We start from the raw sequence: 15,246 nt of genomic DNA on the forward strand, positions 1-15,246 counted from the left end.
ATCAATCTGATTCTATTATTCTCTGCCAACTCTATGAGTCCATTAGGCCCTAACAGGAACATAAAAACAATAAAGGGATGGAGGACTAAGGAAGGGAGGATCATGCAATATAGAGAACTTTGTAATACCTGACAGAGGTATAAATATTGAAACATGGGCTTCACACTCAGCACAACCAGTTTCAGAACCTTGCATGACATATCCTGCATGATCTAAGAATGGGAGGATGCTGACTTGACAAAAACATGTTGAGTAAATTGCAATTGTAAGCAATATTTTGACAACTGAATATAGAATTGTATACAATTGAATATGCACAGTTGGACTTTAAACAACAAAAAGTCAAATGACATATCAGATTGCAACAATGACCAAAATGCAAGTTGATTGATACTGTAGTAGTTGGACTCAGAATCCAAGTCATACCTAAAGACTTTAACTTGTATAAAAGTGGTCATTTAAGTTTATAAAGCAAAGTAGTTATATTAACGAGTTGGATTGCCGTACTAAACGGTTCAATATTATATTGAGAATTGGTGCATCCCTAGTATTTATAGTGAGTCAGAAAAACAGAGGCCTCAATGTATAATTGGCCTTCTTATGTATGGCATATGCTGAAAAGGAGTTAAAGGGCAGATTGCAGGCAATTTCTTTTTACAATATTAATAATATAAACCTGTCAGGAAATGACCTTTGACAAAGCCAAAACTTGATTTAATATGTGTTACAAGATATGAAAATTAAGAGGAAAAAGTGTCCGTTTCCAGTAAGGCTGCTAAAAAAGCTTTTTTTAAACATTGCGCCCTAATAGATCTCATGGGGGACTGGGGTCTCAGACTATGCTTTAGTAAGTTACAGTTGTATCAGGAAACTGTCTTCCCTCTCTTTATCTCTTTACGCATTAGAGCTCTGTGTGCACAGAAATACAGGACAGTGTCTGTATTTACAGTAAGATAATACATTTATTAATACAGAACGTCCTGGACTGACAGCTGAACGAGTCATACTGTGATCAGCAAGTCGTTTTTAAGTCTTACAACTCATCGCGAAGATCGTGAAGATACAGATGATTTACAGAAGAAAGGAGCAGACACAATGAAGATCTATCAGTCTATCTATATGTCATGTCCCGTCCCAAATACGACATAGGACGTATTTGTCCCATATGGCTGTCCCCTTTAACATGAACACAGCCTTTAGATGTTGCAAGCTATCGCTGGTTACTCACCGCGACACCTGTAGTCCAGTTCTCCCGTGGTTCTCGTCACACAGCAACTCAAATTCACTCCTGTGGCCGTTATTTCTCCCAATCCTAACCTGTTTCAGTCACTTTGATACCAAACAGGCTCATGGTTTAATGTCTGTGGACGCATATACATTAACAATTATTTCCTCTTCATTGCAAAACTGGCATCTAGATCCATGTTTATTTATGTTAAAACTAACTGAAATCAGTACAACTCCATCATGTTGAGTTGTCTGCTTTAGATTAAGAGCAAATGTAGAAAAATTATTCCAGAAGTCACTATAGAGTACTTAACCACATATCTAATTGAAAATATGTTTTCTAAACCCTACACATAGATTCACTGGGGTCTCCATCCTGCAAGTTGCCCTTCTCTAAGGATGACTTCAAAGATTTTAAGTCCAATACATTTGTGTAAAGTCATTCTCTTCAGCCAATAAGTTAACACAATGTTGATTGACAACATTATGTTAGGTTTCAGGGAAAGAGCTGAAGTCGTGACAATCACCCAGCAGTGGTTGATCCATAAAATGGAAGATGGTGATTTAACGTCTTCTATAATCTCTGCTAGGTTGGGAGTATAGTCACTGTGGCCGAACAAAGAAAATATTGGATTAATTCAGACAATGATACTTCAAAAAAAAAAAAAAAAGCAAATACAACAAAAACACCCACGACAAACTGGAGCAGCTTGCCAAAATTAAGTAATTTAGAGACAGCGAGGTCATTCATGCACGGCCTGCTCCGACCCCACCTCAGCGGCAAGGAAGTGTGGACAACAGGAACGCAAGGAATACAAAGGAGAAATCCGGCCTGCATATTATCCCATATGCTCTTTTGTAAAGCGTCTCGAGATAACACTTATTATGAATTGGCACCATACAAATAATGACTGATTGATTGATTACTTCATTTGTCTAACAAGGTCACTGAAACTTTATATCTAAATACGAAGCGTCCTGCTCAGTTGGTTGAAGGAGGACCTTCTATAATAGCTATTTCAACATCTAAAAGATAAAGACTCAGTTCTGCTTCATATTCATTATGTGAAATCAATTTCCTTTTTTTATGCATACCATTATTAATTCTTATTTTACAAGATATAAGTAGTTTTTTTCTGACACAAGGTTGAGTTTAAATTACAATATTTTCATCAAAAAATGTCATAATGTTGAACTGGAGTAGAAAAAATGAAATGAAATGAAGGATGTCTCGAATTGACCTTCAGTAAATGCACCTCTCCATTATAATAATGTTATACTGCCAGACAAACTCTTACTGAAACATGTTTTCAAATAGATGCATGAGTTAACATCACCAACACTACGTACCACAGATTACGGCCCGTGCTACTGTCGAGCTGAGGAGGTGGAGAAAAGGGTCACTGTGCTCTGGGTATCCTTGGGGGGTTCACACTTTTACAGCAAACAGGACTGATGGCCGAGCCACCCGGCAATATGACTTGTTCACTCAGCCCCTCCAATATCAGTGTCTCTATTTCAGTCGCCACATCTGTTATTGTCTGATTCTTAAGAAAAAAGTGGCTGAGCAGAGGATAATGAAATCAAAGCCCAACACACACAGCCAAGAAGCCCCTGGTAAGAAACACTGTGTCAATATTAATCTCCCTGACAGAAAGTCGAAATATGGCATCTGTCACACATCATCTTCCCTCTCTCCTGTCTTTCTGCAGAGTGGAAAAAAGAGGGAGAGAGGAGGTGATTTTGGTGGGAGTGAAGAGGGGGAAGTTGTTGGAAATTGAGAACATGGACTGGAAAGGACTATAGGATCTAAAAATATACATTTTTACGTTTTTGCATATTGGTCTAGTGGCAGGCATTCCAAATCAGTGAAAAAATGTAATTGAGGACTTTAAAAAGTAATGGCATGTCAAGGCCACGTCTCACAAAACATGTTGTTATAAAGCACTTCACAGAGGGACACAGGAAAGAGGTCTGGTTAGGTTTGAATTTGAGAAAAGCACTAACATTAATGAAAGTACGTTATAGGGTCATGGAACAGAAGTCCCAGTTGTCAACTTTTGTGACTGATATTTTGACTGATGCCGACAAAAGCTCAATTGATTTGCCTGCCACTGGGGGTGAGCCAATAATCAATACATAAATGGCTAGTGTATGTATCTCAGCAACCAAATACATCTTGTACATTGCTGTGGGCAGTTTAGCAGACATACCACTTGGAGACAGCTAGGGGCCTGCTGTTTGAAATAAATCAAAAATTCCCTTCACTACCCTTCCCTCTCTCTGTGTGTGAGAGGGAAGGGAAAATTTGGTTAAATTTAGTAATAAATTAAATTAAACAGTTAGACTGTTATCGTTGGATACTAGTGTTGGTGTATTTGACAGTGATTACTTTTAGAATAAGCAGTTCTTTGTGTATACTGACGTGTTGAACACACATAATAAAAGAATATGTCTTACAATATTATTTATTTTTATCATTCCCAACAAATCCCTGAAATAACCAAGACAATGTATTTACTTTTCTCACAATTATGGCCAATGTAGCACATCGTGGTATAGTTTGTTGTTCTATTGTTTTATAAAAACTGTTATTTCCACATTGTTGCCCTGGGGTGAGATGTTCCTCCATTACATGAAGACATCAGCATTGATTTTAGTGTAATGTAGTGAATCTCTCATTCACAGACTTACTGCCACTAATAGTCACAGAGCAGTGATTCTCAATCTGTGGTACGGAAACTTCTGGTACATAGAAGCCTTTCTTATAAGACTTACAACTGCATTACAGGAGTGCAGAACTTAATATAAAACAAATCTAAGTCATTTGAAGGGTTTGTATTTAAATTTTGCCTGTATACAGCAATGAAAGGTAGACATGATTAGACGTATACAACACTACAAACACAACTCTTCAAGTTTGGTAACCTCTGCACTGCAGCGTCAAATTCACCGTCTGAATAAATCCTCCAGTTGCGTTTGTCTTGCTGAAACGGTCATTAAGAATGTAGTCCTCAGTGAAAATGAACAGGCCTGGGGTTGAGGGAAGTTTAACACTTTGTCGGATGTTAAGTCTAGTCATTGGAATTATGGACAAACAATATACAGTACAACGCATAATGTCATCTTATTGCTGTGATTATGTAAGCGTAAAATAATGATGTAAGTTTATACAACTATGACATGTTCTCACCTTATCCCTAACTTGCACTTAAACTCAAATAATCTTGAAAATGCAACATGACCTTCTCATGCGAGCGCATAAAACAAAGAGTTAATAACAGAGGTCAAAATGTTAAAAGCAACAAGTGAGAATTGAGCTTCTTAGCTATAGGGCAGAAAAACTAATGTCGGTCTCATAACAGGACGCTTAAAGGCAGCTTTCACAAAACAAGATCTCTTGGTGATGATATAAAATGTCCTCAGATATTTAATCAGTTTTCCCAGGCTTGAGGTTTCTACTCCCCATGCACATCCGCTGTCCTTTATACATCCTTCAATCATCCAGGACTTTTCAGCCTGTTATCTTTTTCTCCCACTCGTTTCACCCAGAACATTTTCCTGTCTTTCATCCTTTTTCCATCTGCTTCCTACTCCTCCCACCCTCTCTCTCTGTCTTTTGGACATTTCTCTTAGTCCTTCCTATATCCGTCCACCCTGCCTCTCCACCCCCTTTTCCCCCCTCTTTCCCCTGTGATGAATGAGTCTGTCTGCTGGGTGCAGTTCATATTTACTGAGCAGGGGAGCGCACACTGTCAGTCTCTCTCGCCCTCCACATCTCTATCCCTCCACTAAAGAGACAGAGGGAGCAAGAGGTTACAGTGGGATGAGAGGAGGAGGGAGGCCGTGGTCAAGAGATCCACTCCGGGAGTCACTACGACAGCAGCCGGCTTGGTGGGGAACACATTAGTCCTGAGCAGAGTAGTTTCTCACTGTTAGCATTAGAGGTGGTTGAGAGAGAGAGAAATCTTCCTTAGCCTTTGCCCAACCTGTCAATGTGGTGATACTAATAGGGAATAAACAGCGTCTTTCCATCCCTCTGTGTGCAACTCGGCAGCCTACTCTCAGCACTCAATGCAACACAATTTAATGGCGTTTTCTTTTTCCATCCTTTGTGTGAGCCATGCTTTTAGGCACATTTGAAGAGAAGTAAGAGCCGCTACCAGCTGCAGCTTACCAAAGGCCCACAAAATACCCAGTTTCATCTACACCCACACACACCAGTGTGTTGCGGGGAGTCAAACGGTGTGTTTTGACCCGTGAGTTGACCTCTTCATGAATAAGAGGAGTGGATGCGGGCCTGCCGCAGCCCAAAGGGACAGGCCAAGAGCCGCTGCAAAGCCCTGCAGAGCCACCATCTCTTCCCACACACTGACCTCCGAGGCCAGCCAACACCAAAACCACCGTAGCGTGATGACACCGGTGACACCCTGCGCCAACGCACAAAATGTGTTCCTCTGCCAAATTGACAAAAATATAGACAGTAAATACAAGGAAAATTGGATGGCTCAAATTACATCACAAAAAGAAAATCCCCTCAACTGGGCTTTTATAAGATCCAATATGAGGTAATTTAATCCTCGGACTGCAACCTAAAGCACTACCAACTGTCTGTCAAAGGGGCAGATTGAAGATGTTTTTTCTATTTGGTTTTGGGCAAGGGAAGACTAAATAAATGTAAGGATTTATGTTTCGATTTGTGGATGATTTGCAGCAGACACTCAGCCCTCTCTGTGTATCTATATCTGCGCTGATTAAACATAATTTCACTGTAAACATTCATATCATTTTGCTGTATGTCAGAATCTAAGGAGGAGAGTGGAAGAGAATCAGGGGAAAATAGGAGCAGGAGGGGAAAATAGTGGAACGCTGAAAGGAGGAAAGGAAAGCATCATGCCATAATCAGCTGAATATTAGGGAAAATTGGAGACGGGAAAGGCAAAAAATTGGATACAGGAGAAGATTTCTGAGGAGTAGAGAAAAGCCTGAATGCATCAAATGTGGAAACAATGACCGGTATCAAAACGGATGAAACAAATGCAGGCTCCTCTCTGGATAAATTACTGCTGTAAAATATCCTTTAGGAGGTTCTAAAAGCTGTCGTCAGCAGACAAATGAAAGGGTCAAAGGTCTAACACAGGGAGCACTATCTGCTGGAACAACACTGTTTATGATGGAGGAGGTGGTATAGTGCTTTACAACAGGACATAAAAGATATTTTCTATATGCAGTGACGACCGTGGGCTTTTTCCACATCATAGTTCTAACAAACTTCTGAGTGAGAGGCATTTCCTGAGCTTGCCTTGTCCCTGAAGCATCCTTACCACAGCTATCCATTTCCCCCTGGTGCCTCAAGAGAGGAACTACTGCTGCTTCACTGCGGCCTTTCAGGGAGGATTCATCGGCCGACTCATCTGCTCTACAGCTGATGTAGGCCTCAAACTGTGATGCATCCGGCTATCTCCCGCCAGATGATAAGTTACATGCATGCTACATGGAAAGGGTAAACAGCAACACCTTTATTTGTCAGGATGCATTCTCTACCACCTCATGTTAGCTGCTCTGCAGCGAACCCCCACACCACCCACACCTCCTCATCATATTTGTCCATCTGCCTGCTACGCCAATGGAACATTCCAAAAACGGCTGCTGTGCAATCTATCTCAATTTTCCAAATCTATTAACTTTCTTTGTGCAGCCTGCCTCTCCTCGAGCCCGATCTTTAAAAACCGTGGTTGTTCAACAATTATGATAACTGCAAGAGGGGGAATTAGAGAATCCACCCATTCATCTCTCTGCCCCTCCTCCGCACAGACATGACGCGGCTAAATGAAAAATGGACACACTTTAAGAAGTATTGATTCTAGCTTTAAACAAAGGTACAGTCAATATTATTTACTACTAAATATATCTTTGTTATCTGCGCTGGAGTCGTGGTTACTGCTCTGTCCTCGTAATTGCGGACATAAAAATAATAGACCAATTCCCACTGAATTGACCGAGACAGGTTGGGTTGTGGCCCTTGTCCTGGTGATGCATATCCTGGGTGTAAATGAATGTGTGAGCAAGGTTTTCCTCTGATCACTGCCCTACTAGAAGCAGATTTCTATTTGATCCACACAGGAAATATAAAGCGAAAGACAGAGTGAGACAGGGGGAAAAAACATTCTTAAGATAAATCACAAAAAATGAAAAAGGCAAGTCATCTTCTAGCCATGATTGTTTTTCACATTTTCTTTTTTTTGTTATTGTGTTTCCCCCTCAAAGACCCTTTGATGTATTCAGTTTGGGGATTTCTTTAAGGCTTTTCTTTTGATTTATTTCCTCAGCTTTCTGGTGTTTCTTTTGTCATGTGGAAAATTAAACTTTGCTTTGATTTTTTTTTTCCATAGTACATCACTTTTGTGGCATCTCACTACCACTACCACACTTCTGGCAAAACAGCATCTCTTATTCGAGTCTGGTGTTTCTTGCAGAAAAAAGATGCAGTAAAATACTGGTAATTAAAGTTTCCTTTCTGACAATTTTTGGAATTTGGAAATTAGATTGGTATTAAAAAATATTCTGCCACTGTTGCTTTATCTGCATGTGAGTGATCTTAGTCTCCAACCAGCTTGTAAAACAGAATTTAACTTATCCAACAGTAATGTTTTTTTTCTTCTATTTTCTTATACTATCAAAAAATAAATCTTACATCTTTGGTGGGTAATGTTGTGTGAACAGTTAGCGTCAGTAATAAGGCATCAATCTTGTTACCCCTCGATTAGAAGTGTGTGGTTCCATAGCTATGTAAGGTTCCCAAATATCATGTTACACCCCTGACAAGGACTGGTATTAAAATGGATTCTTACCAAAGCACGGACAAGGACTTCCAGGATTTGCGGGAACCCCTGGTATAGTCCAAGCATCAGAAGATCCCCGTGAAGCAACCAACTGATGTTTTGTCGACTCTGATGGTGATTCCTCACGTCCTCCAGAAAAAAAAAGATAAATAAAAGGCAGATAATAATTGAATAATGTTTGGTAAGTAAGCAATAAATAAAAGAGAACCAAAAAGGAAAAGATTCACTTATTGACTTGCTGGTCTTAATAGGTGATTATAATTCATGTCCCACAGTTTACTGGACTGAAAAAGACCCTTCTAACTATTGTATATCACTATGCATATTGATATGATTTGAGATTAAATATAAGAGATGATACATATAGTACTTGCCTCGTTACAAAATAAAGCCATGGTTATTCAAAAACAGAAAAACAGTTTCAGCAGATGGCTGACAGAGTATGGTCTAGACCTGCTCTTTTTGTAAAGTGTCTTTAAAAAACATTTGTTATGAATTGGCACTATTCAAACAAAGATTGTCTAGTGCTAATTTCCCTCTGCAGTTCGGAGGGCTAGTAAAAAGTTAGATGAGTTGTCACTTACCTGTGTTGCTCCAGTTTGTGCTGCCGTGTCTCCGTTTCATCCTCAACAGAAGCTGCCAGGACTTCATATTCCCAATTACTAAACTTGATACATGGCCGATTCCATGTGTCTCAGCTGCTTCCGGCACTTCTTTGACTTGTTTACTGTTAACAACACATCAGATCAAGCTCTCCTGCTCATCTTAAAGTCTTCTCTATTTCATATCTGATTCCTATAGCATCCTTGTCCTCTCTTCCAATATGTTTTTTAGTTCCTAATAACTCTACTACACTGGTCTGTGAAGTATTCTCTTTGGTCACAAACAGCCCATTTTCTTATACATTACTTTGTTTTCCTCCACAGTAAAGCTCTTGATTTCAGAAGTCTTCTTCTCTTACGCTGGTCATGATGGTCAGTCAGTTACAATTCAATTTGAGAGTGACCACATGAGTATGTTTAAGTCTTTTCAGAGCTACATGACCCCCCGCTGAATGAGGGAATCTTTAATATCGTACCTATTATTGGACTTCTGTCCTCTGTGCATCTCGACAGACTGGGTCATCTCACCTGCTGCCTTCCTATTGGTATAGAGGAAGTTATCTATAGAAAGAGAAGGAAGACACTCGCTATTGTAGATACAGGGAAGTAAGAAAGCTTCCCTGCTAAATTTAGGACATTAATTAAACAATGACTTTGACCTCAAAAGCTGTGACTTAATCCCCATCTCCAACTTAATGTGACTAGAAGAAAAGACCCAACAGCCACAAGAGGTCACTGTATCTGGCTTTTATCTCTACATTGCTGTGAAAGCTCACAAAGCCACAAACATGTATATTATCTCTGTGACCACCTTCATGTGTTTAGAAGGAACCAAATCACAATTGAAGTCTAATGTATGAACACAATACTAAGGCATATGAAGTAAACTAGATTTGTTTAAAGTATGAGTATGGATACTACTTACTGTTAGTGTGTAAGAGCATTTTATGTGGGCTGAGTAAATGATTCAGTACGGGGTTAGGTGTTTTGAGAATGAATGCTATTGTATGAGTGTGTGTGAAGTTTAACATCTATACTGACATGTGAGAGTGCAACTTCTGTAACTGTTTTACATGAGTATTTATTGCATTTTTGTGCACACATAATTATTTTATTACATTTTAGACTTTTTCTTACACGCTAGTACTTACCTACTGTCTTAGCTTCCTAGAAACCCCAAGTTTGTTGACTTTATCAGCTTCTGTTGTTTTCATGATTTTGTTGTCTGTCTTTTAATTGATTCTGACTCGATGCCATTGTAAATGAGGGTTGCCCCTCCATGATCTTTCGAGTATAAATAAAGGTTGAATGAATGAATGAAGAACAGTTAAGTTTCATGAAATGCTAACTTTCCCTCGTTGTGTCACAAAAAAACTATAAAGACTACACACTCAAACCAGTTCTGTAATGCAATGAATGTAATGAACAAAAACATGAACTCACCTGAAAGCAGCATACTTTTCCTGAATGGGCTCCTTTCATGCTTAACTTTCGGTGTAAACATGAATGTCCAGAGAAGGTACCACTTCCCTTTTACTTTGTTATTAACCGTAGCCAAGTACGTTTATATAAATAATCTAATGGTTATGTAACCTCACTCTCTCTTGTTATCTAGCTATGAGCCTCCTGTTAGTTAAAGTTCGTTATGAGAAACATCTAAGTTAATAAAAAAAAAAAACAATTAGTGTGATAAGGATACAAGCGTTTAAACATATGCCAACCAAAACGTGTTCTTTGAAACGCTTTGAAAACATCACATAGGCCTTTGGGGGAATCGTGTAGTCTACCTGACAACAAGTGTAGACTGAAGAGGTAATATTTCAGATGAAGCTCACTTTATCATAAATTCTAAATGTTTTCATGACCATTGCAGTTTTTACATGTCCTTTTCTATATTTAAGAGTTTGTATTTGCACTCTGTATCCACGAACTGCTTTATGCTTGTTAGATTTTACAGAAACGATTTGTAGAAAACTAAAGTCTGTTTTTGATTATTTTCACATTTTTATTCGTCATTCTCTTTCACTTATGTGAATAAGTGTTTATTATTTCTCTCTTGTCCACCTTAGTCGTCCTTGTGAAACTTACAATGTATGATTTTTTTAATTTTTTTTTATCTTTATTGTTATATTTGTCTCTTTCAGCCACATTTCCTTCCTTGTATAAATAAAAATACTTGGACATATCATACTACTATGTCTGATTTCAGGAAAATATATAGTCCCATCTAGAATAATAAAATGCATTAAGGATCTATTGAAGAGAATCAAAATGTGTAAAAATCATGGCTGGAAAACCTCCAACACCAATTTGCTTCCCACTGTTAAATCCATATTTGTTTATGGTAAAGGGAGAAACTATCATAGTTCATAAATAATGCCGACATTGAAAAATAACGATTAGCAGACAAATCTCCCCTTTCTAGTGGATTACTAAGCAGTGTTACCCAGCTAAATTGATTTATCCTGTTGTAAGAGCTGTCCAATGTATGATTTTAAACGGCCTATGTATTTATAGCGGTCAGTTATCTTGTCAGATGTAATTCTTAGTATTTTGCAGGCAATTTTCCAGCTTTTATTTTGATTGTTCTCATTGTGCAGAAATGCTTCAGATTATTTTTCCTTGACACTCAGTAGCATCAAACACCCTGTTTGTGCACTAATTATGTAATTTATTAATTTTTTTTTACAAATCATACAGCAAAGATCTCAGGAGAAACAAAACAATTCATAACAAGCATGTCTCATTAAACATCGACTCATACCGCATAAACAAACCCCGGATACAATAGTGTCTTACAACAGTTGATCTACCCTGCAGACTAAAATAAAATAATGCCTTTGGTAGGGCTGTAAGGAGATCTGTGCAATAAAAATATGATAATGTGTTCAATTCACTTTTCACAATAGATTAAAACAGTCATCTGGGTCAAGTGGTTCCATAAAGTTATTTTAAATAGTTACACAGATATTAGTTTGGACTTAAACAAAGTCTTTTAGTTGACTGTTTGCAGTTCTCAGAATGACCACTTTAAATCAGGCAAGCTTATTTACAGTCTTCTTCATGCTCTTAAAGATTAACGACATTTAGCAACGTGCCCAGAAAGATGGTGAGAGCGAGCAAACCTGCGGAGGCAGTTAGGACAGGAAAACGGCTTCTCCCCTGTATGTGTTAACATGTGAGTTTTCAAGTGGCCTGACAAGCGAAAGCTTTTTTCACATTCTGAGCATGTGTAGGGACGCAGGTTAGTGTGACTCCTCCGATGCTTGCCCAGGTCACCAGACGAGGTGTAGCAGCGATGGCAGTCTGGACATTCAAAGGGCTTTTCTCCAGAGTGTATCCTCTTATGCTTCACCAGGTCACCAGACTGGGTGAAACTCTTGCTACATTCATCACATTTGTAGGGTCTCTCACCAGTGTGAGTGCGTTGGTGGTTTCTTAAATGTGCAAGGCGAATGAACCTATTGCCACAGACTGTGCAGTGATAGGGTCTTTCTCCAGTGTGTGTCCGCAGGTGTATTTTCAAAGCCCCTAGATCGCCGATCTTTAGCCCACAGTCCCCGCACTGGTGAGCTTTCTCGCTGTTGTGGAGTTTGCTGTGAACCCTCAAGTTTTTCCTGGTGTTAAAGTTCTTCCCACACACATTGCAGTGAAAAGGTTTTTCACTGGAATGTGTCCTCAAGTGAAGATTCAGACTTGCCTTCAACCCAAACTCCTTTCCACATACAGAACAAGAATATTCCTTCTTGCTGGAGTGTGTTGTCAAGTGGCAGTTAAGGTGATGTGATCGTAAGAAGGCCTTCCCACAAACCTGACATTTGTACGGCTTCTCCCCCGTGTGAATTTTCATGTGTTGCCGCCAACCACTGCGCTCCACAAACCTCCTGCCACAATCTTTGCAGACAAACGGACGGTCTCCTGTGTGGGTACGCATGTGATCTTCCAGGCTTTGAGGTGTGCGCAGGATCTTACCACACTCTGGACATGGCACACCAATATCCAGACAGATTGGCTTATCCTCCGCTTCTGTGGTATCTGGTTTATGACACAAATGAGGCCCTTGACCCCAGGTAGCTTTGAAACTTTTCCCACAATCAGCACAGCTGAGATGCCCTCCTCTGGTTACCACAGACATACTGTGCCATCGCTGACAGTGATTCTTGAGGTTCTTTAGGTACTGAAAGCTGCGTGCACATGTTGGACAGGGGTAGAGCCTTCGTGGAGGGGCAGATGGGTGGGCTTCATGTGCATGGACCCTCAGCTTTACTTTAGAAGTAAAGGTGCTACTGCAGACTGTGCAGGTGTGTTTTTGGATAAGGTTCTGTGTGCTGCTTGAGAGGCATTTTTTCAGACTAGCGAGATATTGCTTCTGATGGACCCACTTGACATGCTTCTCTAAGAACTCCAAGTCAGTAAAGGAGACGGAGCAGTGGGGACATGGAAAGAACTCAGACGATGATTCTAAGAAAAGCAGAAACAATGAGAATGCAGAGAACATTAAATGTAAGAAAGAATTGATAATATCAGCCTACCTAATACACTGACTTTTTAAAAAAATACAGATTTTAAGTTAATAAATTGTAGGCTGTTCTAGTATTATGATTGATAATTGTTGATAACTAAGTACAGAAGCAAAAAATGCAATTATCAAAATAAAAATACTCTTTTGCAGACGATGTTTATAAAACAGCTGCAGTATTTTACACTAACAAATTATTCAGGAAAACACATCGAAAAGACTGCTAAATAGTGGCCATCTGCTGGGCTTTATTACATAATGACAATATACATTTTAATTTAAAAAACAATGGTACTCACATGGAAATAAGCATACAAACAAACACAATATCCTGGGATATTAAACTGTTTCCTACCTGTGCAGACCTGCTCGTCCTCTCCAGAATCTTCCTGGATGTTGTCTACATCCTCTTCAGCATCTCCCTCCTCTTTCATCCGCATCTCTGACTCCTCCTTGACAGCAGCTTCAGTGTATTCATATTCTGGCTGCTCAAACTCGTCCTTTATAAACACCTGTTGGTTGGGAACATCTGGCCAGGATGTCACAGTGTTTGGGTTAGTGTCCGAGCAGCTTAATGAGTTTAAATGGAGCTCCCCACTGATCTCCTGTGAACGTGGTTCCTCCTTAATTTGTACGTTCAGGCCTTCTCCATTAGTGCAAATTTCACGAGTGTCTTCTTCGGGCTTATATTCACTTTGAACTACGACCACATTGTGCGGTGTCTTCTCTGTAGTTGATTTGTTTTGCTTCTTCTTGGCAGCTCTCATCTTCATGTTGTCACTAGTAATTGGGATTAGGATTTGGTCCCTTTTTAGTGTGCTGTGGACCAGAGGAATGCCGCATTATTCTGCTGAATATCTATAAAGGCAAAGTTACCGACATACAAGGAAATGACAGCAATGCAAAAACAAAAACAAGTGGTTATATTCCTGTTATATGTTAGCGTCCTTGCTCATCTACGCTAACAGCAGCTTTAGCCTAGCAGCACTGAGCTGCCGCTGATTTGCTCCAGTTTTCTGGTAACTAAGCGACTGTCACTGTCATTATGCTGTGTCCGCTGAAAGGTCCAAACTTACCTTTGTAAATGCTATAATTCAGCAAGAACATATTTTAAAGAACTAAGCACGCGTTGACTAAGCGTCTACATTACACGAGAATGTGCAGTGATAATAGGATAATAACACAGAACCGGACTTCCTGTGGTTCAGGCCAATCAGCTCAGATCAGTGACGTTTACGTTCACCGTCCACAGTGCAATTAAAGGGACAGGAACATTACAGGACATCAACAACTATTTTACTCTGACCAGACTCTGACTCAACCATAGATTTACCTTCACCATATCACAATTAATCCAAAATATCTGACTTTAATTTACAACAGTAGAAATTACGATTTTTGTTGTTGTGTGTGAATGTTTTTGTTTATTTTTATTTTCTTTCTTTCATCATTAGCTCAGTATTTTTTTTAGTATTATTACTATTATTATTATTATTATTCTTGTCTCTACATGAATTTGATGACATCTAGATGTTGTTTGCACTGGGCTCGGGACGGGGGGGGGGGGGGGGGGGGGGGGGGTGAATGTCAGTACGGTGCTGTTGTAAGACGGGTTAAAGATATATGTTACTGCTGCTGGTACTGTCTTGTGCATGGTATCTATTGTTTGGGGTAAAATGAATTAAAATAATAATAATAATTTTTTCTTAATTTTCATGTTATTAGAAATGATTTAGAAGGATGTTGATATAAAGTAAAGGCTTTCCAAAAGACATCATTTGAAATTCATTATTTATTCACTAAGACCCCAATCTGGGAAGTATGCAGTTACAAAGTTTCCATGAATTCTATTTCGTTTTTTATTTACTCATGTAATGTTTATTTCTATTTTATTATATGCATCTCATTTTGTTACCGTTCATTTGGTCATTTTTGTTTATATAAAAAATAACTTGTTATCCCCTGACTCTTTTTCAAACTGCAGTGTTCAACTGATGTCGATTTAGTAACACAAAACAAATAAAATCACCAAAAGCAAGAGTGTTCAAATTTGGCT

At 39.1% G+C, this 15,246-nt stretch overlaps 1 protein-coding gene across 1 annotated transcript; it reads right to left on the minus strand.

The window, feature by feature from the left end:
• Positions 1–11,287: 11,287 nt before the first annotated feature.
• On the minus strand, positions 11,288–14,400 carry LOC132983789 (oocyte zinc finger protein XlCOF6). The gene is made up of 2 exons (XM_061050259.1): positions 13,546–14,400; positions 11,288–13,132 (listed from the first exon to the last, which is right to left on the minus strand). Exons 1-2 carry the CDS (start codon positions 13,961–13,963, stop codon positions 11,748–11,750), a joined length of 1,803 nt encoding a protein of 600 aa, XP_060906242.1. The 5' UTR covers positions 13,964–14,400; the 3' UTR covers positions 11,288–11,747.
• Positions 14,401–15,246: the final 846 nt, after the last annotated feature.

The sequence above is a fragment of the Labrus mixtus genome, chromosome 11, assembly GCF_963584025.1.
Source record: "Labrus mixtus chromosome 11, fLabMix1.1, whole genome shotgun sequence".
NCBI lineage: Eukaryota > Metazoa > Chordata > Actinopteri > Labriformes > Labridae > Labrus > Labrus mixtus.